This window comes from Bos indicus x Bos taurus, chromosome 20 (assembly GCF_003369695.1).
Source record: "Bos indicus x Bos taurus breed Angus x Brahman F1 hybrid chromosome 20, Bos_hybrid_MaternalHap_v2.0, whole genome shotgun sequence".
NCBI classification, from domain to species: Eukaryota; Metazoa; Chordata; class Mammalia; order Artiodactyla; family Bovidae; genus Bos; species Bos indicus x Bos taurus.
Genome location: NC_040095.1, coordinates 61,109,176 through 61,135,812, shown reverse-complemented (window position 1 = coordinate 61,135,812; position 26,637 = coordinate 61,109,176). Strand labels below are relative to the sequence as shown.

General features: G+C 39.0%; 1 protein-coding gene across 2 annotated transcripts in view; it reads right to left on the bottom strand.

The window, feature by feature from the left end:
* The window catches only part of CTNND2 (catenin delta 2), a 1,102,711-nt gene that overhangs the window by 891,823 nt on the left and 184,251 nt on the right, over positions 1–26,637 (bottom strand). For both annotated transcript variants that reach the window (XM_027520452.1, XM_027520453.1), the window contains exon 2: positions 20,442–20,578. In XM_027520452.1, the coding sequence (XP_027376253.1) occupies positions 20,442–20,578 (137 nt within the window). The remainder of the gene's footprint in view (positions 1–20,441; positions 20,579–26,637) is intronic.

Below are 26,637 nucleotides of genomic sequence, written 5' to 3'. Positions count from 1 at the left end.
TATAGAGCAGTGTGGATGTGAACTTGCTCTCAAGGCAAGAAAATTTAGATCAGAATCCACTCTGAAATTTAATACAATCTGAGCAAGTTGCTAAATCTATCACAGTCTTGTCTTCAACATGGGGATAAAGCAACCTTCTTCCCAAATAAGTTGTAAGGATTCAGAAAGCTAAAGAGTGAAAATTTCTCTGAATTATGGTACATAATCCTTAACTGATTACAGTATTATGATTATCATGTAAGAAGCAACAATAATAGCTATGTAAAAATAAAATATCTTACGCTTTTCAGAGAAGGATTTTTGTCTTAGATTGAATATCCCTCTGCTGCCATAAACCCAGGCAGACAGAATTTTTTAAAGATTTAATATCCAATACTCACTGGGCAAGACTTTATTTCATGGCCAGTGAAGATGCGAACTACACTGGCATGCATAAACTCTTCATTTCCTCATTTTACATAAGAATATCACAGGAGACTTTTAAAGGCTTTATTGAACTCAGAAAGCATTACATCTTCAAATTGTCACTGCTCTTATCTGTATGGGTGCAATCTATTTTTTGAAAAGGAAAAAAAAAATTAAAGGCAGTTTGTAAAAGTTCCTCCTTAATGAATCTTGATTGGCACTTGTGATGACTTTTTTTGTTTTTTTACAAATATTCACAAATAATTGACTTAATAGTTACTTTCCAAACTCTCCTCTTAGTCAAACAAGTCTTTTTACCCAAGAAAGGATCCTTTCAGTTCAGTTCAGTTCAGTCGCTCAGTCATTTCCGACTCTTTGCGACCCCATGAATCGCAGCTCGCCAGGCCTCCCTGTCCATTAATCTGCTTCCATTATTTTAAAATTAAATGTGAGGTAGTACTGCTAATGACATAGTCACATCATGACCTCATAATTCTTAGCTCTATCTAAAACTATTAATTTGACCTACTATTTTCTTTCTACATATAATTCCTAACAGTTATTATTTACTTGATTATTTATTCATGCATTCCACCAAAAAATGAAATCATTCCCTGTTATGAAAACAGAAAGCACAGGAGTCTTGATACCAAGAATTTTCCTTTCAGATAAAAATTTTTGGAAAAGGAATAAAATATGTTTCACTAAACTCAGCTATTATCACTGTAAGTATTCCGACAATTTGAATGAAATAGGTGGATTAATTTCATTTACTTCTATAGAACAGTCCAATAGCAATAAGACATCAGAACTCTTGGAATGAATTTTACACAATCAATTCAACCTTGGTGGTTAAGAATGAAATCTATTACTGCTGCTACTCAAATTATTAACTAACAAAATAAGGCCAATTTTCTTCATTGTAACCACTGAGCAAAGAGCAGCCTCTACATGCCAGGTATTATGAAAGGACCTTCATATAGTAAACAGAGGAAGGAAGACTGCAGCACTTCCCAAAATATAATTCAAATATTGCTAATGTCCTTGATATTTAAGTAGGACTACCTGGGTTCCTGATTTCATTTTGTGAGAATCCCCATCAGTCTAAGACTTATGCAAACCCTGAAAGTCTTCAGTTGCTCAGTTGTGTCCAACTCCTTATAATCCAATGGACTATAGCCTGCCAGGCTCCTCTGCTTATGGGATTTCCCAGGCAAAAATACTGGAGTGGGTTGCCATTTCCTTCTCCAGGGATCTACCTAATCCAGGGATCAAGCTCACGTCTCCTGCATTGCAGATAGACTCTTTACCATCTGAGCCACCAGGGAAGTCCAACCTTAGGGCCTAACATTCTTCCAAGTATCTTTGGCTGAACTCCCACTTTTGTAGGAAAGATCTCCCTCATCTCTTAAATACAACAACCACTCCATGTGCAGACCAAGATGAAGAACATAACTTTCTCTTCATGATTTTCCCCAGACTCCTTGATGTCAGACACTGGCTGTGCTGGGACTTCCACAGGCCCGTGGTTTCAGAGGATTTTAAGTCACAGCAACACAAAGGACCTAATTATCAGGAGTTCTAGACACATGTTTCTTTATTTTTTTGAAGAGTTTGACTTAGAAAAGTGAGAGAAAAGATGATCTACATATTCTACCAGAAAGTTAAAATTTAACATAGTTAAGTGTAATCAAGGAGCTTCAAAACACTTCCTACACTCTCTTTTCAGCATTATATTTATAGACCATCTCATGTAATAATCTGGCAATAAGTAAAACTCTAAAAGCTAATTTAATATATATTTTCTTAGCCAAATATCCTCCTCTCTCTCAATTTCTTAAGTAACTAAAGACACTGCAGACTTACTTTTGGGTTTCAAGAATTCATCCAAAGTTGGAGAGGGCATATATGTTTAATTACCAAAGAAAGACTGGTGGAGAGCAATTCACCAAGTCCATATACACTAATTAAAACTATACATTTCCATGAGATCATAATAAACTAACGTGTTTGTACAAGCTATGTTATAATTTGCACACATTTCATCATAATTCGGATACAAGATGGTCCTTATTTTACTAGGTAATCAAACTTAGTTTTGGAGATTTGTTACATATCTTGACCAGAGCTATTCAATAAACAAATGATGGAAGATTCTGAAGCAAATCTACTGTGCCAAGTATCTCGCATTCTTGCACTATGCCAAATATGGAGCCAAACCCCATACCGATTACAAGTAAATGCTTAAAACAAGATGGGCTTCCCAGGTGGCTCAGCGGTAAAGAATCTGCCTGCCAATGCAGGAGACATGGGTTTGATGCCTGATCCAGGAAGATTCCACATGCCCTGGAACAACTATGTCCATGTACCACAACTACTGAGTCTGTGCTTTAGAGCCTGGGAATCATAACTACTGAGTCCACACAATACAACTCCTGAAGACCGCATGCCCTAGAGCCCCTGCTCCTCAACAAGACAAAACAAGCCAAGCCACCAAAGAAGAAGCCCACATACCCCAACAAAGAGTAGCCCCACTCACTGCAACTAGAGAAAAGCCTCACAACAACAAAGACTCAGCACAGCCAAAAATAAGTACAATTATTTTTTTAAGAAATGAATATTTTGCCTCCTGGATCCACCACTCACTCACGCTGTGCCATGACAGAAGCTCTGAGATTTGAACTTGTCCTTGAAAGCAGCAGAAAAATTTCCAGCCTAGTTATGACAATTGCCTTTCCTCTTAATTATCAAAGTTCATCAAATGTCTTAGCTAAGTCTTTACTGGACTTGCTATGAAGGCAATATTTTCTAAAGCTACACAATAATAATTGGTCTTGTTGCAAAATGCCAAATATGTAAAAGTTTAGAGTACTTGAGACCAGTGGGAAATGTTTCTTAGCAGGTATGACAAATGTGCATATATTCAAACTTGGCCAATATTTAAAAATTACTTGTAATATTTATCTTTAGTGATGGAACACTAGTAAGAAGAATTTATTTACTAGCAAATTGAAGTCAGGTCAGCCATTAAAAAGAATACATTTGAATCAATTCTAATGAGATGGATGAAACTGGAACCTATTATACAGAGTGAAGTAAGCCAGAAAGAAAAACACCAATACTAACGCATATATATGGAATTTAGAAAGATGGTAACAATAACCCTGTGTACGAGACAGCAAAAGAGACACTGGTGTATAGATCAGTCTTATGGACTCTGTGGGAGAGGGAGAGGGTGGGGAGATTTGGGAGAATGGCTTTGAAACATGTATAATATCATGTATGAAACGAGTCGCCAGTCCAGGTTCAATGCACGATACTGGATGCTGGTGCACTGGGACGACCCAGAGGGAGGGTATGGGGAGGGAGGAGGGAGGAGGGTTCAGGATGGGGAACACAGGTATACCTGTGGCGGATTCATTTCGATATTTGGCAAAACTAATACAATATTGTAAAGTTTAAAAATAAAATAAAATTTAAAAAAATAATAATTAATACCTGGAGAAGCCTTCAGATCATTACAGCTCAGTTCAGTTTAGTCTCTTACTCATGTCTGACTCTTTGCAACCCCATGGGCTGTAGCACACCAGGCTTCCCTGTCCATTACCAACTTCCAGAGATTGTGCAAACTCATGTCCCTTGAGTCAGTGATGCCATCCAACCAGCTCATCCATTGTCATCTCCTTCTCCTCCTGCCTTCAATCTTTCCCAGCATCAGGGTCGCTTCCAGTGAGTCAGTTCTTCGCATCAGGTGGTCAAGGTATTGGAGTTTCAGCTTCAGCATGAGTCCTTCCAATGAATATTCAGGACTGATTTCCTTTAAGATTGACTGACTTGATTTCCTTGCTGTCCAAGGGACTCTCGAGAGTCTTCAACACTACAGTTCAAAGCATCAATTCTTCGGCGCTCAGCTTTCTTTATGATCCATGATCTATATGATCTTTAAGATGATGGCATCTGGTCCCATCACTTCATGGCAAATAGATGGGCAAACAATGGAAACAGTGACAGACTTTATTTTCTTGAGCTCCAAAATCACTGCAGATGGGGACTGCAGCTTTGAAAGTAAAGGTCACTTCCTCCTTGGAAGAAAAGCTATGACCAACCTAGATAGTATATTAAAAAGCAGAGATATTACTTTGCCAACATAGGTCCATCTAGTCAAAGCTATGGTTTTTTCCAGTAGTCATGGACAGATGTGAGAGCTGGACCATAAAAAAGGCTGAGCACCGAAGAACTGATGCTTTTGAATTGTGGTGCTGAAGAAGACTCTTTGAGAGTCCCTTGGACTGCAAGGAGATCCAACCAGTCCATCCTAAAGGAGATCAGTCCTGAATATTCATTGGAAGGACTGATGCTGAAGCTGAAACTTCCAATAATTTGGCCACCTGATGGAAAGAGCTGACTCACTGGAAAAGACCCTGATGCTGGGAAAGACTGAAGGCAGGAGGAGAAGGGGACGACAGAGGATGAGATGGTTGGATGGCATCACTGATTCAATGGATATGAGTTTGTGCAAGCTCCATGAGATGGTGAAGGATGGGACAGCCTGGCATGCTGCATTCCATGGAGTCATAAAGAGTCAGACACGACTGAGTGACTGAAAAACAATGCTGCCACCCATTTTTCAAAAGGGCTGCCATTGATTTTTCTTGCTGATGGATTTCCTGAGAAGGCAGTAATAACTAGTTGTATTTTTTGATACTTTCCTAAATTTGTCATTTGATGGCAGCTCTGTGTTTTTTTTTTTTTTTTTTTGAGATGCGCCAGGCCTTAGGTTTCAGCATGTGGCATCTTTGATCTTTGTTGCAACGTACAAGATCTTTAGTCTCGGCATGTAGAATTTTCTAGTTGTGGCACAGAAAATCTTAGTTGCAGGATGTAGGATCTAGTTCCCTGACCAGGAATCAAACCTCGGCCCACTAAAATGGGAGCTTGGAGTCTTAGCCACTGGGCTACCAGAGAAGTTATGATGGCAACTCTTACATTCCTTCTTCTTCTTCCCATCTTACCCCATCCTCCCACCCTCCAACCATACTCTGCAAGCCAGACATCATTGGTTCTTCTATCTGAAACTAATATGACTTGGCTTCTGGGCTCTTTACAGGACTGGGAATGCTGCCCCAGAAATACTGGGGCTTATACCAATTCATGTTTGGGAACTTATCTTTGTCTACAGTATAAATGTACTGCTAAATATTTTTTTTAATATAATACTTAAACATTTAAAAATGTATTATTGATCTACCATAGGACTGTCTGGTGTGTGTCCTCAGGTTCTCGTCTAGCAAATCGTTTTGGAAAGTTGCCTCAGCCCATGAGGATGGCTCAAATAAATAAGACGGACAAGAACAAGTGATGGCAGAATGTGAAGAACTGGGAGCTCCAGTAGATACAGCCTCTCTGCAATACAATTTGGCAGTTTCTCAAAATGTTGACCTTACAGTTATCAGATGACCCAACAATTTCCCTTTTTAGTTATTTATCCAAGAGAAATAAAAATATATGTCTAGACAAAGCTTACATACAGGTTACTCATATCAACCTTATTCCCAATAGCCAAAAAGTAGAAACAACCCAAAAGTTTATCAGCAGATGAATGGGAAGTGAAATGAAACATATCCACAGAATGGAATATATTTGGAAATAAAAAGGAGTGAAACAGTGATATATACTACAATATGGGTGAAACTTAACATTATGAATTGTGAAAGCAGCCATTCAAAAATGATGATATATTTATGATTTTATTTATATGAAATGGCCAGAATAGGAAAATCTACAAAGATAGAAAATATATTGTTTCCTAGGGCCATGAGGTTTGAGGAGAATGGTTGTTAATGGTATAGGAATTATCTTTTTTTTTTGGTAGTTTGAGCATTCTTTTTTTTATTGTATTTTTTAACTTTACAATATTGTATTGGTTTTGCCATGTATCAACATGGAATTATCTTTGAAGGGACAAAAGTGTTTCAAAATTAAATGGTGGCAATGGCTGTACAACTCTGTGAATAAACCACTGAAACAAGTGAAATGTATGGCTTGTGAATTATATTTCAATAAGCTGATCTTTTAAAGATACCTCAGGATGTACAGAAACGTAAGATTTAGAAGCAGAGAAAAGTATACAGATGGCCTAATACAATGATTTTTTTATAAGCACAGGAAAATGTCTGAACTGGTTATCTACTGCTATGTAGCAAACCAGCCCCAACCTGGCTTGAAACCACAATGGTTTATCTTGGTCATCGGTGTCCAAGTATCAGACTGCAGCCTGGGCCCCTTGACAGGGGACTCAACAGTAGATGGCTCATTGGAAAGGCTGGCAAGTTGACACTGATGTCGGCCAGAAGTTCAGACATGGCTATGAGCTCAGGGACTGAGCATTTCTGCACACAGCCACATCCACTTTATGGTGACTTGTTTCTAAGAATGAGGATCCCAAGAGAACCAATGAGCAGGTGTACCACCCTTAATGCTCCAGTCTTAGAATTCAGTGTCACTTCCACCATAGTCTCGAGTCCAAATAAAGTGAAGGACAGGGAATATTGAGCCCATTTATCAATGGGAGAGAGTGTTAGACTCACATCAGAAGAAGGTCAAAGACAGGGGAAATAGTGTTGTAGACACTTTTTAATGGTCAATATATTGTCACCTGTCTTAATTCACCATGAGGCAACATTTATATAGGGTCCACATTTCTCACAAGAACAACCTGTTCACTTCTGAAGTTGACATGAAAGTATATTCCAAGTTTATGTTTCCGTGAAGTGTTTTAAGGCCATCTTCACTTGCAAAGTTTTCTCCTGAGAAAATGCTGCAAAATAAACCTTCACCTGAGCTGGGGACATAATAAGGGATTTGCAACAACAGCATTTATGATTACTACTGCTGCATTTCTTATAGGAAATCCTTAGAACATTTTTATATGAAGAATATTTCCTGTAACCCATAGATAAGACTGAAATTATTCTTCTATAAAGTTGTGGACCAGTAAGAGTCTTATGTGTCCAGGAAAGTGCATATAAAGAAGCTCATGATGAAAGGAGGGATAAATTAGGAGCTTTGTTAGGATAAGCCCACACTACCATATATGGGCTTCCCATGTGGCGAGAGTAGTAATCTGCCTGACAATGCAGGAGATGCAGTTATCACAGGTTTGATGCCCAGGTTAGGAAGATTCTCAGGAGTAGGGAATGGCAACCCACTCTAGCATTGCCACTCTGGAGAATCCCATGGACAGAGGAGCCTGGTGGGCTATAAGGGCCATGGGGCCATGAAGAGTTAGATACGAATGAGCAACTGACCACATATCATTATATATGAAATAGATAAAAAACAGGGACCTACTGTATAGCACAGGGAACTATACTCAATATTTTGTAATAAGCCATAAGGGAAAAGAATCTGAAAAAGAATATATATCTGGAAAAAGACATATATATAATTGATATACATAGCATATGTAAATCAGATATACTAGATATATATATAACTGAATCACTTAGCTGTATATCTGAAATTAACACAACATTGTAAATCAACAATATTTCAATTATATTTTTTAATTTAATTTTTAAAAAGATGATGTATTTTTTTTAATATAAATTTATTTATTTTAACTGGAGGTTAATTACTTTACAATATTGTATTGGTTTTGCCATACATCAACATGAATCCACCACAGGTATACACGTGTTCCCCATCCCAAATCCCCCTCTCTCCTCCCTCCCCGTACCACATGATGTATCTTATGCAAATACATTAAAAACCCAAAAACAAAAACAAAAAGCCCCACACATATGCAATACATATGGCATACCATCATTAAACAAACATTCAAAATAAACATACACAACAACACACGTCAAAATCTGTAATAATCAGAAGATTTTAATATGACCATATTGAGTTCCATCAGGTGTGAAATGGTGAAAAACCTCCTAAACAGAAAAGAAATATGAGACCAGCAGATGATTATAGTAGTTGGATTGCTCTATCCTCTGGGAAAAGTATGTTTTCAAAGAACAGTTAAAAATGACTGAAAGAGACACTCAACAAATATGAGGAACTTGGTATAATTGCATAGAAACAAAAGGAATTAGATGTTTGTGTGTTTTTTATGAGTGAAGCTGCTGATTTATGTTCTAACAGGGGAGTTGATTGCTTTTTAAATTTTAGATGAAATAAGGCACACAAGTTTAGTTCAAGAAAAAATGATTTTTGTCTGACACTCTGCAACCCCATGAACTAAGCCCTCCAGGCTCCCCTGTCCATGGAATTCTCCAGGCAAGAATATTGAAGTGGGCAGCCATTCCCTTCTCCAGGAGATTTTCCTGACCCAGGGATTGAATCCGAGTCTCTTGCATTGTAGGCCAACTCTTTACTGTCTGAGCTATCAGGTAAGCCCAGAAAAAAGACAATCACCTACATATTTCATGAACGGAGGTTATGTTTCACTTAACATGCCTCCTTTCAAATTGAAAATATCTCACTCCACCCGGTTAAACGAGTTTCAGTTTGGGTTGTTTATAGAGGAAACTGCAATTTGGGGGCCTGGGATTCATCAGAGTAAATGGACTAATTCTGAAACAATATGCAGGCAGCCCACAGGGGAAGACACAGATGCAACACAACCATTCAAAAAAGAATGGAAAGACACGATCAAGCTAACAATGCAGATGAGATCCCTGAGCCACACAACTAAACTAATGGCTCCCATCGCAATTAGATGAAGCATTCACTTTTGCACTATGACAGAACAGGAAAATACTGTAAGTTTATTCATGAATGCACATCCTCAACACAAATGAGTTAAACATGTTCTCTGGGTGTGGCACTCACTTGGGTGCTGGGGACACAGGAAAGAGAGAAGACCTGGTCACAACCATAAATTTATCCATCCCATAAATTAATCAGTAAACTTAGATGTTTTTCAGAAAATAAGCATTTTAACTATTATTCCTACAATAATAGTACCATATCTCTACTACTAAAATATTTCACTTCTGTTAAATCCTGTGACAACAGTGTGCAAAATGTTTTCAATATCAGTCTTCCATACAATCCAGAAAAGCTCCCAGGATAGTAATTTCTTATTTCTATTCTCCCTAAGGGTTTCTCTGGTGACTGAGTGGTAAAGAACCTGCCAGCCAATGCAGGAGACTCTGGAGAAGGAAATGGCAACCCACTCCAGTATTCTTGCCTGGGAAATCCCATTGACAGAGGAGCCTGCTGGGCTACACTGCATGGGGTCACAAAGTGTTGGGCATGACTTAGCCAGTAAACAACAACAACAACAACTCCCCCTAAAGGTGGAGTCATTTCATTCAGTTCAATTTAGTTCAGTCACTCAGTCGTGTCTGACTCTGCGACCCCATGCAGCATGCCAGGCCTCCCTGTCCATCACCAACTTCAGGAGTTTACTCAAACTCATGTCCATTGAGTCAGTGATGCCATCCAACCATCTCATCCTCTGTGGTCCCCTTCTCTTCCCACCCTTAATCTTTCCCAGCCTCAGGGTCTTTTCCAAAGAGTCAGTTCTTCACATTAGGTGGCCAAATATTGGAGTTTCAGCTTCAGCATGAGTCCTTCCAATAATATTCAGGACTGATTTCCTTTAGGATGGACTGGTTGGATCTCCTTGCAGTCCAAGGGACTCTCAAGAGTCTTCTCCAACACCACAGTTCAAAAGCATTAATTCTTCAGCATTATGAAAGCCACACTCTTGGAACGTATTACTGTGAAGGACTGAGGTGCTGTCCTGACCTCAGCAGAGATCCCAAATTAGAGAATTTACATTCTAGATTATTTATTTTAAGCATAAACTGCCTCTGGCTTCCAACAGGTCTATAACAGGCAACTGCAGGTCTCTGACCAGTAGTTGGAGTGAATGGTATTATTTCGTAAAAGCACCTGTGTTAGCTAAGGGGTTAGGTTCAAAGCTGATCTTTTGTTTGGGTGAAGGGCTTCAATGCTGTAGAGGTGGTAGGCATGAGTGCTGGCCAGCAGGCCTACTTCTGTCCTGCAGAGGCTTCCAATCCACTCAAAGATTTAAAGACCCTTGGTGGGTGGCCCAGAAGGTGCTAGTGGTAAACAATCCACCTGCCAATGAGGAAGACACAAGAGATGGGGTTTCGATCCCTGGGTGGGGATGATCCCCTGGAGAAGGGAATGGCAGCCCATTCTAGTATACTTGCCTGGAGAATCCCATGGACAGAGGAGCCCAGTGGGCTACAGTCTATGGGGTCTCAAAGAGTCGGATATGACTGAAGCAACTTAGTCTGGTTGATGCCCCAGAATCCTGCTACTCAGAACATGAGACAGCTATGTCCAACTGCTCATGGAATTGCTTGGACTTGCCAACAACTATGGAACAACCTTAAGTTGACTTTTCTGTAATCTAATTTTGAATTCTGAAGATAATTTTTTCCTCCAGGAAGTGTAAGCTACAAAATGCATCTCAGATAGCTAAATCTATTGACTTGTATAAAATAGATTACTACTGAGAACTGATTGTATAGCACAGAAAACTGTACTTAGTGCTCTGTGGTGACCTAAATGGAAAGGAAATCCAAAAGAGAGGGGATATATGTATATGCGTAACTGATTCACCTTGCTATACAGCAGAAACTAATACAACATTGTAAAGCAGCTATACTCTCCAACGAAATTTTTAAAAAATCTACTGACTTGGTGAATAGAACTAGTTAGTATTCACTACGGAAATGTTGAAGATTACTTGTCCAAAGTGATTTGTGCTTGTTTGTTTTGGTTGCATTGATACTGGGTCCTTCTTTCTCCTATTTATTAAGCAAGCGATCCTGGTGGCCAAGAGTAGAATGTGAAAGTCAAAACCTGCCATTAGTGAAAAAGGAGGACACTGGTCTTCACTTTTCCCTGGCAGCCACTAGATAGCAGGCTCATTTAGAGCCTAGGGCATGAACCTGCACATTCCTTCAATGACTGCAGTCAAATGACAGCAACTTGAACATGATCGATGGGCTGCCTGGGGCATGTTTACCTGTGTTACTGATGCACACCACAGATAATGTCAGTGCAAACCACTGACTCTGAAAAACAGGAATGTTCCAGGAAAGTGATGCTATGGTATTTAACCCCTGGGACTCCCATCACCCCACATTTTCACTACAGACACTAACACTGAGCTACATAAATTCACTGAAGTATGTCTGTTTCCTTGCTGTTCAGCCAATTCTTTGCGACCCCATGTACTGTAGCATGCCAGACTACTCTGTCCTCCACCAGCTCCTGGAGCTTGCTTAAACTCATGTCCACTGAGTCAGTGGTGCTATCTAACCATCTCATCTTCTACCACTCGCTTCTCCTCTCGCCCTCAATCTTTCTCAGCATCAAGGTCTTTTCCAGTGAGTTGCCTGTTTGCATCAGGAGGTTAAGTATTAGAGTTTCAGCTTAGGCATCAGTCCTTCCAATGAATATTTCATGGTAGATTTCCTTTAGGGATTGACTGGTTTGATCTTCTGGCTGTCCAAGGGACTCTCAAGAGTCTCCTCCAGCACCACAATTCGAAAGCACCAATTGTTCAACACTCAGCTTTCTTTATAGTCCAACTCTTACATCTATATATGACAACTAGAAAAACCACAGCTTTGACAATATGGACCTTTGTTAGTCTGTCTGTTTGGAGTCTCATTAATGATTCCTTCAGATTCCAAAAATATATCACAGATCAAGTTGATGTGAAATGACCCACCTCCCTTTTCTGAGTTAAATAAAAGTAACAAAGGCATAGGCAACATCTAACTTGACCTCAGGAAAACTCTGGTCACAGAGAAAACCAAGCTAACTGCTCATTTCAACTCTGTAGCAATTTCTTATATGGTTCCCAGATGGCTCAGAGGGTCAATAATCTGCCTGTAATGCAGGAAACACAGGAGACATTGGTTCAATCCCTGAGCTGGGAAGATTCCTTGGAGGAGGAAATGGCAACCCACTCTAGTATCCTTGCCTGGAGGATCCCATGGACAGAGGAGCCTGGGGGGTTACAGTTCCTGGGGTCTCACAGAGTCGGACATGACTGAGCAAAACTAAGCAAGCAAGCAAGCAAGCAAACTAAACAGTTTTTTAAGTTTCAATTTCTTTGGTCATAAATAGAAATATTCACAAAATAGTCACCAAAGAAAAGTCACCATAGACCAGTGCATGCTCAATGCATTAAACAGGGCACTCAAAGCAGGTGCACTGGGACATCCCAGAGGGATGGGACGGGGAGGGAGGTGGGAGGGGGGTTCGGGATGGGGGACACGTGTACACCCGTGGCTGATTCATGTCAAAATATGGCAAAAACCACCACAATATTGTAAAGTAATTAGTCTCCAATTAAAATGAATCAATTAATTTTTTAAAAAAGAAAGGTCATCATTTAATTACATATCTGATGAAATAAGTTCCACATTAACATTTTAAAGAAATATGAAATATATATTTTATTGAAATATAAATTTAAAGAAATTCAATATCTGTCCTTTTAAAGAACTCTTTTGGCATTTTGAGATTCTATTTAACAGTGTTTCCTTGTCCTGCTATAATTCCTATGTTTATTTTGACTGTTTCTACCATATTTGGTTCAGTTGTTCTGAACACTAAACATGTTCTTCCCATTTACTCCCTCTAGAATATTCTATTTGTTAATTTTCCTTTCCACACAAACCCTGTACAGGGTGATACCCCAAGAGTTCCTGCTTCATACATCCTGCCTGTGGCTCTTATCAGTAATTAATTATGACAGATTTTCTCAGTGAGTTTGCAAATGTTTTTAAAGTCATTCTTAAAACTTTGCTCCAGGCAGCCTCTGTCAAAGCTGACCCAATGATTTATGTACAAGCAAGTATGACATGTCATTTTTTTTTTCAATCTGAGAAAATGGAATCAACTGAAGAGCTCAATTAATAAGAAAAAAGTTAAATAAAATTATAATATTAAATAATTCCCAGTGCATCCACTTATATAACCATTAGAAAAAATGTTCTAAAATATTTAGTGATATAAAAATACTTGATATAATATTAAATGTACAAAGTATAAAACATAAAGAAAAACAAAAATGTGCACAAATAATTATATAGTCATATAAAAAAATCTAAAAAGGAAATCCTCCCAAATATAGCAACAATCTCTAACTGCAGTGTTATCCTCAAATAAAATCTGTACCTCTACTCCATTTTTAGTTTTTTAAACTTTTCACAATGTGCACGAATCATTTTATAATGGAAAGCTTATTTAAAACTATTAAAATACCACATTTAAAATATTCAATGTGATTTCACATATGAATAACAATGAATTCTAATAACAAATATGAAAGACACAGTAGACACTATAATATCATGTTACAAAACCCCACCTATTAAGAGCTTGTCTTCTAACTTAGCATGTAAAGGGTTAGTCCATTTTTATTTTTCCCATTATAGCCTTCAGCCCCCTAAAACCTGAACAAATAACAGCTTCAAAGAGACTAAGCAGACATCAACCAACGAATTAATGCTTAGAATAGAATCTGGGGTTATTAAAAAGATGGATGAGTACATATGTGTCTTGAGAAGAGTTACAAAGTAAAATGTTAAGGCGAAAATTAAGCTTTAGAGAAAAGAACTCAAAATAACTTACAGGCAAGACTAGAATATAAACGAGGGAGCATAGAAGAAGGGAGGCAGACGACGTATTCACACTTGCAGAGTTATCCAGCCATGGCTAAAACCTCCAGCATTAATTCCCCAAATCTTACACAAATAGTTTATGAGCTTTGTTCCTCCTTGATCTCCCGTTTCAATCATCATTTTTGTGATTCAAAGGATACAGGATCCAAATAGACTTGCTTCAAGCCTAGCTGATCCTATCAGTCTGGTGCCACATGACCACCCCTTTGCTTCCGAGTTGGAACTCCGGACCTCTACTTTCACTACCTGCTTGCTTTCTTTGCCCTGCTGGAAGACTACACACCCATGTGCTCACTGTAGCTACAACTGGCTCCCCGACTGGGCATGTTATATCTATAAGGCTTTCTGATCCTTGCTGACTCCAGGCTCTTTCCTTTCCTTATTATTAGCTATATCACCTACCCAGACCCAGTTCAAACAGGCATTCACTGCCCCTAACATAGCTCCTGTTCTAGAAATGAAAAAAGAGTAAAGTCATGACCCCGTCCCTTTTTAAAAAAACTTTCAATCTATATCTGGCTAAAAAAGAAATAAATTTTAAAATTATCAATAAAATAATTCTAATACAATTATGTAAAGTTTAAAAATAAAATAAAATTAAAAAAAATAAAATTATAATATTCAGAAAATGAAAAAAAAATAAAATAAAATAATTCTCATTTTAATTTTAATACATGGAGAAAGTTCAGCTAGTGTCACTATGATCTAATTCTTTTCTTTTCTGACTAAATGAATATAAAGTTCACTAGTCTTTGCAGATAATTCTTCTCCATCTTCTTGACCTTTCCTAAAGGTGTTTTAATTTCCTCTTTTTTCATGGATGATAATTTCGTCATTAGTTTCATAAAATATTTTCCAAAAATATACTTTGGAAACTGATTAGTTATATAGGTCATTTTCCACATTGTGTTATCAGAAACTATTGTTGCAGATCACAGGGACACGAATAATACTGAGAAATTCTGCAATGTTATGCAGCACTGGAAAAATACCAATTAACTAAGCATTTTATAATGTACTCCTTCCCAATAATACTGCTGTTATACAGAGCTATGTAATTTTAAAGCTATATAAATGTAGACTCTAAGTAAAAATAAAGGCATGCTATCTTAACACATGAGTCAATGTAAATGATCCAGATTTTTTTAGATTTTATGTAAGATAAATATTTTTAAATACTTTTTTAGTACCTGCATATGATTCGGACATATGCAAAATACTCTGCAGTCAGTAGTTCTGCCCATACTGGGAGCTCAGAAATGCCTCTACTCCTACTTTTCTACATTAAACATAATAACAAAAATGATTAAAAGCAAAATAGTCCTGTTTTATTACTTAAAAATTACCAATATCCTAAATCATGATATTGAAAATTTCCTTTGAAAGCAATAATATAATCTTCAATCCTTGTGGAATTTAAAGAACAGGAGATGTTACTGTAGCAATAGAACATCTACAGTTACAAACACAATCAATTTTAAGGAATATGTTTATTGTTACAAACCATTTGGAATTTTATAATATATTGACTAGAGTGTTTTCTTAAAACTTCACCCACAGGTCTTCCCTGGTGGTGGCTTAGTGGCAAAGAATCCACCTGCCAATGCAGGAGACATAAGTTCTATCCCTGATCTGGGAAGATTCCACATGCCTCGGAGCAACTAAGGCCGTGCGGCACAACTCCCGAGCCAGTGCTCTGGAGTCCAGAAACTCCTGAAGCCAGTGTGCTCTAGAACCCATGCGCCATAACCAGAGAGGCCACTGCAGTGAGAAGCCAACACAACGCAACCAGAGAGTGGACACCGCTCACTGCAGCTAGAGCAAAGCCCACGCAGCAATGGAGACCCGTCACAGTCAAAAACAAGCAAATGAACAATTCACCTACAATTTAAAAAAATATTTTATACCTTTTTATATGTGTTTGTCTTATATTTTTAGCTTCATTGCTATACTTGAAAGCAATAATACTCCAAATCTGTGTATCGCCCAGGGAAAGCACAGTTCTAAGCACATAGTCGGCATGTGACAAACACTATTAAATAAACACAACAATATAACACATTTGCATTTACTGTTCTGTACTTAGAATTTTATATTTAATCTGTTCATTATTAAACATATTTCACTGGTAGAATCATTACAAAAAACACATTTATCTGTACCATAATAATTTACAAAGATCAACTATATGAGCTCTAAAGTTTTCCAAAAATCTAAAGGTTTTTAAGAAGCATCCCATGGAAGAGGATCTGAAAAAGGATATGTCAATAATATATATCTGAATCACTTTGCTCTATACCTGAAAGTAATACAACATTGTAAATTAACTATACTTCAATTAAAAAAAAATAATTAACAAAAGCCCCCATGATTTTTCTAGCTTATATAAGAAGACCCTTTAGACACCAGCTTTGAAAGCATATGATGGTCAAATTAAACACTGATCAACTGAAGGGAAAGAAAAAAATATATTTTAAAACAGGTACAGTTTTAGGAAAGTCATGGTTTTCTTAAGAGCATAGTAGTATACATATTGATTTAAGATAAAATATACAGATCAACATTACTTAGAGCAAGTAAATGTAAATTCTTGTCTAATACTACAGCCCAGCATTGGAACAATTTTTTAAAAAAAACAAAAACAAGAAAATGAAGATCAGATGACTACTCTCAGGCAAACTGGAAGCAAACATATTTGCATTTCTTGCAGTCACAGGGCAGCCTTGGATCTCTCCTCTCCAGTGATGGGGATTTGAGCCACTGCCCTGCCGTCATCCTTAGAGCAGCTTTCACAGTCAATAACAATCTTTCTCTTTTCTTGATTTGACCTTACTTCCCAGAGTCATAACCGAGGCCTCAACATTAACAAGAATTGCTTTCAAATTCCTGCTTTAAGCACGTGGTTCTCATGCTATCAGCATCTGTAGCTATTCGCTCTGTGAATCCTTTGTTCCTATCAATTTTCCTGTCTTTCACCCCTTGTCACTCAGCATCAATTCTGATATCCATCATTATAGTCATTTTCTTACATCCATCATATCCAATGCCTTTCCCTCTCCACCTCCAGCTTTTCAGACTTCAAATAGGCTCCAACTCAGAATGTGCTGACCATGTCTACCTGATGACAGCAGATTAGAAACAGACACATTTCCAGTGCCAAGCCATCAGCCCACCTGCAAGCATGTAGTCTCCTGTTCCCATAGGTGAACTGTCTTTGTTCCCTCCACTGGTGCACTGGGTCTCCTTCACTCTCACCTACTCAGTAACTTTCCCCCTGAAATCATACCCTCTCTGTCAAGCATCACTAATTTCTTCTCTTCTTATGGGTCATTGCCACCATCATAGCAATTATCTCCTATCTTTAAATCCCTTGACCCTTCTCACCCTTTTAGCCATCGTATCACTTTGGCTCCTCTTTGAGATGAATGGTTGTCAGTCTCCTCTCAGTTATTTGTTCAGATGACATGACAAGAATCATCACCGAACCTCTGTCCTCTCTTCCTCTTTAAGTAAAGGACACTCACATACAGGGGAAGAAGTAGGAGCTGAGTGTCTCCCCCTTGGAGCCCCACAGGACGAGAGACTTGGTAAATGTTGGAAATGAGACCAATGCCTCTGGAACATAGAAAACCACCCACAGAGTACAGCATAAATCATCAGTCTGTTTATGTTAATGCAAAAGTACAAAATTCTCCAGTTAAAAAGCAATCGAGATGGGAAATCAGAACAGAGAAAAAAGATCAGTGAACACCTTTTCACTGAACAGTCCATGACTGATGGGTGCTCAAACACTTTAGGACTCAGCTTACAAATGCCTCAGTCATGCCATACATGCCACACGGGACACATTCCATGGTTCAGGGTTTGGCATGATGTAAGTTCTGGTCAGTGGTTACAGCCTAGAATTTATTTCCATGCAATGTCAACTACCAGCCTAAGAACCTGTGTTCTTAGTCTCATTAACAACGTATTCCAATGAACTCTTACTAGACTGAGCTTTCTTTACGTATTCATTTCCATTACTACTCTTTACTGTAATTTACCAGTATAACGTACTCAGTGTATTTAATGAATGAGCAATTAAATCATGTAGCCTATTATACCCAGTCACCTCAGAATATATGCCTACTATAATGAAAAAAAAAAAAAAATCACTACCCTCCTGTAGAAATGACTCCCAGGGAGTCAGGACTAGAGTGATAATAAGTATAATGCCATAAAATGTTTTACTTGAAATTCTCTAAATGAAGAAATAGTATTTTTACTCAAGAAAGTTATTTCTTATTAGTACCTAAAGAGGGCCAGGCAAATATCCTTTCAGTGAAAAGATTTATAAATAGATTATGCATATAATTATTAAGAACCATAGAAGGTATTAATTTTTAAAGTTATTTTCCTTAATTTCAGCTAAAGCTTTTAAAAACATATTTAACTTAGTTTTGACTCCATAAGAAAACAGTCTATCCCTGAGAAAAAGAGAGGAAGGACGTCTGAAGAATAATTTAGGACAAAAATCCCCCAGTGAAGGAAGAGATTGGTCATCTCCACGAGGCCACACCAAGGAAGTCCATGGGCTCTGCTGCTGAGTGATTTCTGCCTTCAAACTGGCAAACACCACACATGGAGCCTGGCACCCAGGTCTCTGATTTGGGTGTTACCACCTGCTCTGTCTCAGCTCCCCAAGACAGATTTTCTTGTCACAAAGAATCTTATCTCATCTATAAGCAATGAAATGAGTTTAATAACTAGAAAATAAACTCTTCATGGTAACTTTTAAAAAAATTTTAGTGCTTGTTGCTTATCTATATTCTTTATTTACATATTTTTATTTTTAGGCCATGCCCCAAGGCAAGTGGGATCTTTTCGTCAGACAGGTCTGGTTGTCTTAGTAAGTTTATTTCTCATGCCTTACACTTTGTCACTACTCTAAAGCTAGTGGCCTAGCAAGATGTCCAGACTAGGCCAGAATAAAAATCCACGACATAACCCAGCGATAAAACAAAGCAGTATCTGAAGTATGAGAAGCAGCATGGACTTTCCCTTTCTGTTTCCCTTGCTCATGAAAAATAGCCAGAAAACACTCATGGGTAGGCTTTTAGAAGAAATTAATCAAGCAATACAGTCTGGGCCTCAACCCAATTTCCTGATTACTTACCATTTTCACAAACTAGATTACCCAACCCATCCATTCATCTCTCCTAATTTTGCTTCACACTTTCTGACCTGGTGACACAATTTTAACTAATAGCATCATTGATTCCTTCAATGGATCTTTCCTTAGCTACTCCTTGATAGCTTGATCATCAACCTTTACCTAAATCAGTTCCCATTTATTAAACAAAATCAGTGTTCTCTAGGAAAACCAAAGGCCTTCCTTCTCCTAGTTGAGTCTGTAATTGCCCCATTCAGTCCTGGAGAATCCCAGGGACGGGGGAGCCTGGTGGGCTGCTGTCTATGGGGTCGCACAGAGTCGGAGATGACTGAAGTGACTTAGCAGCAGCAGCAGCAGCCTATCACTCTATTAAGATGTTCCTGGGTTCAGGAAAACTATGTCACTTTTCTCCCACTGCTGTTGCTAATTCAGCATCCCTGAATACTATAATTCAAAGACAGGATGCTTTTGCACTTAAAACAAGACAAAAAACACTGATTTACATTCCAGGCCATGGTAAAGAAAAAGAAGCAAATGTAAAAAACTTGATTTTCCAGCTTTCTTTAATTACCACCTTTTATACAGAAGAAACATGAATTTTATGAAACAATTACTTTTAAATATGAGACCTCAGATTTTATTTGCTTATCCATTTTTATGGCAAAGAAATGGTGAAAGAAGAATCATTTAGACTTTAGTTTTGCAGGAAAAGTTCTGAAATGTATTCTTCCAAAGCCATCTCAGAAACACACAGAATATGAATTTGCTTAGCCCACCATGATAATCATCTGTTCTCACCCTTATCAATTTTTTAGCATCATGGATATACTTTGAAATTTTACTAGACTTTAGGTTTCCCACAGACCAATTATTTGGCTTCACACATTTAACGGTATTAAACATTGCATCCATCAATGAATCTGTCAAAACTTCACCGGTAAGAATTTGACTACAATTTTTGCTTTTTCTGTAGACTATTTTTGCAAGGAAACCGCCTAAATCTTGAATAAAAACTGAGTGAAAAGCTGTTATAATCATATTTTAATAACAATGGTATAATGAACACCAATATCCCACTAGAAAATCATGATTTTCTCCCCAACGTAACTAAATTACCAGCTTTCATCCAGAAAAAACGATTTCAAAAATGTCCCAATATTTATGTCAGAAAAGTGGCACGTTTCTACCTGTTCTTTAACCGAGGCAAGGATGGCAGAGGTGGTTTCTGTTTCCGAGCCATCCCCATTGGAGGTGGTGAGGCCAGGGCTCAAGGAGCTGGTCTTCTCCGAGGCTGACGAGGGCTGGTCTGGGACGGGCATAGCTCCTGCAATGCAAGACGACATGCTTAATGGAACTGGATGTTGTCCCTGTAGACAGACCTAACTAGCTGGCGTGCTGCAGTCCACGGGGGTCGCGAAGAGTTGGAGACGACTTAGTGACTGAACAGCAACAAAAGCAGACAGCTCTAAGGGGCACACATTGGCAAGACGAGACATATGAACCACAGAGAAAGTGCATGACATAACTGCAGAAGGGGAGACAAGAAAATAGACACTTTCTCCTATCTCCACCGCGACCAAATTCCAAAATACACTCACAAACAGAGAAAGTAATGACGAGCTGGAGAAGGCAAGTAAGATGATGAGAAAGAGCAACGAGATAAATAAGCGTTAAGTCTACAAAAGAAGCTAGCCAAGCTACCATTTTCTATCTGCATATATTTATATGTATATCTACATGTAGATAAATATGTATATATCTATATGTAGATAAATATATATACATATATTTATTACTTGTACGCCCACATACTTTCAACTTAAAAAAAAAAAAACTAAAGATATTCTCCTTTATATGGAAATCATGCAAAATAAGTGATCAGTAACTTATAAGTAAATAAGAAACACCACAATTCACAACCGACCTAAGAAGTTTGGTTGGTATGGTCAAATAAAGTAAACAGCCTGCTCCACAAATATTCTCAAAGTTCTAACTCGGACACTGGCAGTGGACACAAGTTTCAAAGCTGGCGACACTCGTTTGTCAGTTTACTCTGTCTGAGTTCACTGACGAAAGAAAGGACAGGCTCAGATAACAGCCCCTTTCATACGGGGACACGCATGCACTGTTTAAAGCCAAGACTCTCAGAAGTTACTGTGCTTCCCTGTACTTATCTTTCTCACACAAATAAATAAGACTGAAGTATTTGGGACATGTATTACTTAGCAATGGTCATCAGCAGAGGAAGTAATAATTAACTGAGGGTAATTTTTGTAAAGGCACAACAAGAATCTCTGTTTAAATAAGAGGTTGGGAGTAAATCAAGGTTATTTTCTTGCTTTAAGCTTTTATATCACATGTCCTTCCAGGAACCAGTGCTGTGTGAATATTAAAAGATATTTTTCTAATATACTGTATCTGAGCCTCATGGGCTTCAAACTAAGCAATGTAATTTTTTTAGCAGGCCTTGTACCATATTATTTGGAGAAGGCAATGGCACCCCACTCCAGTACTCTTGCCTGGAAAATCCCATGGACAGAGGAGCCTGGTAGGCTGCAGTCCATGGGGTCGCTGCCAGTCGGACACGACTGAGCAACTTCACTTTCACTTTAACTCTCATGCATTGGAGAAGGAAATGGCAACCCACTCCACTATTCTTGCCTGGAGAATCCCAGGGACGGGGGAGCCTGGTGGGCTGCCATCTCTGGGGTCGCACAGAGTCGGACACGACTGAAGCGACTTGGCGGCAGCAGCAGCAGCAGTACCATATTATTAGCTGTGTGTGTGTGTGCTAAGTCACTTCAATTGTGTTCAACTCTTTGTGACCCTATGGACTGTAGCCCACCAGGCTCCTCTGTCCATGGGATTCTCCAGGCAAGAATACTGGAGTAGGTTGCCATGCTCTCCTCCAGGGGATCTTCCCAACCCAGGGATTGAACCCGGGTCTCCCGCATTGCAGGCAGACGCTTTACCTTCTGAGCAACCAGGGAAGCCCAAATTTTGTGGGGCCTGTTCAAATTCAAGCTCTGGGCCCATACTATTTTAAGTGAAACTTTTTGACAAAGAAATTGTCTGAGGTTCCAGTGTTATTAAGTAGCATAAGAGGTCCTAGAACTTTAGCTTTCTTGCTTTTGCTCCTGCCCCCCCCCCCCATTTTAGTGTGTTTTGATGTGTCAGCCTGTTTCTTATAAGTGGTGCTGCCTTCTAAATGCTGTCTACACACTAAATTTTATAAAACATAACTTTTAAAAGTATGACAGTCACCTGTCATCATAAAATATGGGATTTAATAGGCAAAGAATCAAGGTATGCCCTTAGGCACTCAATAACTTTGACTCATAGAGTATAAGGAATGATTCCATCTGTTTATCTACCTGGCCCCTTTCCCAATATGGCAATAAGAGAAAGAGTAGTGAATTCTTCTAGGCTTTTCTCACCATACAGAGCCACTGCTAGCCAAGGCATCCTCTACACCCTAGTGAAAATGACTTGGAATAATTTCCATCACTGTAATTTTTAAAATCCAGATTTAATTTAACCATTGGTCATCACTATGCATAGGTCATAAAGACTGTCAGCTTTCACTCCCAACCTTAGCTAAGAGCTCACAGGAAAGAGTTTCTTGATGGCTCACACAGTAAATAATCTGCCTGCAATGCAAGAGATCTGGGTTCTATCCCTGAGTTGGTAAGATTGCCTGGAGAAGGGAATGGCAACTCCAATATTCTTGCCTGGAAAAATCTCATGAAAGAGGAATCTGGTGGGCTACAGTTCATGTGGTTGCAAAGAGTCAGACCTGACTGAGCAATTAACACTTTCACTTACAGAAAAGAGAGAGGGCTCCGTAAATAATGTCAGAACCAAGCCCTGGATTGCTGACTGGTAAGTAGAAAAAGGCTTATGCCTTCCAACTGTTCAGTCTATGGTTAAGTCCTTTAGTCTTAAATAATCCATTAAAATTAGTAGTAAATCTGCGCTAACTCCAGGAAATCTAGAAAATGTAGAGAGACAAAAACCAAAAAAAAGGAAAAGCAACCATTAGTAATCCTACCATCCCAGATGAATATATTTACTTTGGCATTTTGATATAGGTTTTTCTAATTTTTTTTTTCTGATTTGACTTATTTTGCATAATAAACTTTACATAATGGAGTATTACAGCAATGGTTGTACGTTTTTTTTTTTTAATTTTTGCTCAGCAACATATCATGTCAACAAAAATTATTCTACATTTTAATGATGCAATAAATACTTAGCACTCAATATCTGTATGCATCATAATTCACCTATCTTTTGCTTGTCATTTTATCCCATCTTTACATTTCTCACATTTTCACCAGATAAATTTCTATAAGCATTATTTTATGGAGTGAGGAATCTACAGGTATTTTGAGAACCAACAACAAGCTCTCCTGCTGCCCGGCTGGTCTAACACCTCTGCCCCCCAGCGGTGTCACGAGCATGTCCTCTTCCCACAAGGATGACAATACTGGCCTTTAATACCGTCTCCTGCTTTCACCCACTTTCACCCACATACAGAAAAACTCATCTCTTCGGCTTTGTTTTTATTTTACTACAAATATAAGGAATATTGAAGACTGAAGGCAAAGGAGAAGGAGGTAGCAGAGGATGAGATGGTTAGATAGCATCACTGACTCAATGGACATGAATCTGAGAAAACTCCAGGAGATAGTGGAGGAAGAGGAGCCTGGCGTGCTACAGTCCCTGAGCTCGCAGAGTCACACGACTTAGCGACTGAACAACAACAAGGAATATTGTCCCACAGGTTTATTCCTCCTATGGACGACACCTCTTCATACCCTTTACACAGTTACTGAGTAAGAAGTCCTTCCATACAAATTGTCCAGTGAGAATCTACAAACACCCAAACTGCATGTTAAACTCATCATCAACATGAGAAAAAAGACAAGATGAGGGAAACAAAATGTCAGATTTTTGGTGGTTCATTCTGTAGCAGAATTTGCTACTCAAAGGTTCTAGGTCCAGAAAATATGAAATAACACAGCCAGTCATACCTGGTCCCGTCACGCTGCTCTACACTGTCACACACAGGAGCTGTGTCATGGGCAGAATTGTGTCACCTTCTTCTTGTTCCTCCACCCCTGCCCCCAAATCCATAGGTCGAAGCCCTAATGTGACTGTATTTGGAGATGGGGAGTGCAGGGAGGTCACTAATGTTACATGAGGTCATAAGGGTGGGGTCTTAATCCAAGAGAACCGTGACCTTATAAGAAGAGGAGAAGAGGGACTTCCCTGGCGGTCCAGTGGTTAGGACCCTGTGCTTCCACTGCAGGGGGCTCGGGTTCAATCCCTCGTTGGGAAACTAAGGTCCTGCCTGCTGCATGGCCAAATAACTAAATAGATAGATAATAAATGAGTAAATAACTTAAAAAAAAATAAAAACAGTGAAGAGACACAGCAGAGTTTTTCTCTCCACCACCCGAGGACAGAGTAAAGGTGGCCACCAGGAAGGGAGCTCTCACCAGAAGCCTCCACAGCCAGTACCTTGATGTTGGACTTCTGGCCTCCAGAACTATGAGGAAATAACTGTCTGTTGTTCAAGACACTCAGTCTGTGCTATCTTGCCATGGCCGCTGAACAGACTGATACGAAGAGAGTTAGATTGTTCTCGGTTTCCTTTCTCTAATTACCTGGGTGGGGGGGTGGGCATGGAGGGCCCGGGGGTCTCTGGAGTAGCAAGGTGGTACAGCTGTCAACACAGTCATCCTTGATGAACTACAGGTATAGGGATAAGGCATGTACTTCTTCAAATCAATACACTTGGATGACCCAAAGCTTACAAAAAGATATGCCCCACTGTTGTGAAAAAGACTGGAGAACAACACACTAACACAGTACCACCACTCTCATAGACAATGTAATAAGACACTCAGGAAAACTGGCTGGGACCATAAAATTGGGCAGCCTCGATTAAAAAGAGGCTCTTTTTAACTTGAGCACATATCCATATGTAATAAAATTTAATGAGGTCCAAATGAATGTTCTAAACTTGTATTCCCCAAACATGAGTCATTATGAATTTACATTATACTTGGTAACACCTTAAAACCGCATCTGTATTTTTTGTTGTTTAGTCACTAAGTCGTGTGCGGCTCTTTTGCGACCCCATGGACTGTAGCGCACCAGACTCCTCTGTCCTTGGGATTTCCCAGGCAAAGATGCTCGAGTGGGTTCCTATTTCCTTCTCTGGGGGATCTTCCTGACCCAGGAATAGAACCCACGTCCCCGGACTCGGCAGGCGAGTTCTTTACCACTGAGTCACCAGGGAAGCCCCATTTGTACTTAGGAAGGCTAAAACTCTCTTGCTGTCAATGCAAGCACCACATTCAATGTTATATTTTACTGACGTCCAGCACACAGAAGGAAAATAAATTCTAATTTTATTTTGCAATTCAAATGTTTCTTATTTAGCCAGTTCTGTCCAGCAACTAATGACTCTGCCATAAGAATAAAATTATATTTCAAAAAAATGACTGATGAACACTTGTGTCACACAATCATCTAATTCACGGACCCATCCAGCATTCTTGTGTCAGCCTTACTGCATCTCCTCCTCTCAGAGTCAGTAACAAGTTCCTTTGGCCACGATAAGGTCTTTGTTTGTCCTGAGCTGCCCAACCCCAATCCAATCCGTAACCCATGACCTTCTATCCTTTCAACTACACTCTGTTGTCATGGAGACCTGTTTCTTTGTCCTTGCAGGTTAGCAAGTCCCACCTATTTCAAATTCCAGAATCTCCAATTCCTTGCATATGGCAGGACTCAATAAGTATTTTATTAGCTAGACTTGCACTATCTAAGATGGTAGCTCCTAGCAACATGTGGCTATTTACATTTTAATAACACTAAAAGCCAGTTTATTAGTTGCACTATTCACATTTCAAGTGCTCAGTAGCCACATGTGGCCAGTGGCTACTGTACTGGACACTGAAAATGTAGAAGAATTCTATCACTGGAGAAAGTTATATTCACAGCCTTGATCTATACCCAGTAGTCAATTCTTTACTGTAATCTTTCATCTTCCACTTTAATCATGGTCAAAGAAGATGGAAGAAGTGGTCAGATTACAATTATATTTTAAAGTGAGGACTGCTAATACAGTGCATGTAGTAAGTAAGATGAAGACAGAAGAGTCCAGACGAGTCCAGAGTTTGATCTGAGTTGGAGAAGGAAATGGCAACCCACTCTGGTGTTCTTGCTTGGAGAACCCCAGGGATGGGGGAGCCTGGCAGGCTGCCGTCTGTGGGGTCGCACAGAGTCGGATATGACTGAAGCGACTTAGCAGCAGCAGCAGCAGCCATCAGCCAAGATGTTGACACTGTAGGTGGAACAGCTTTGGAG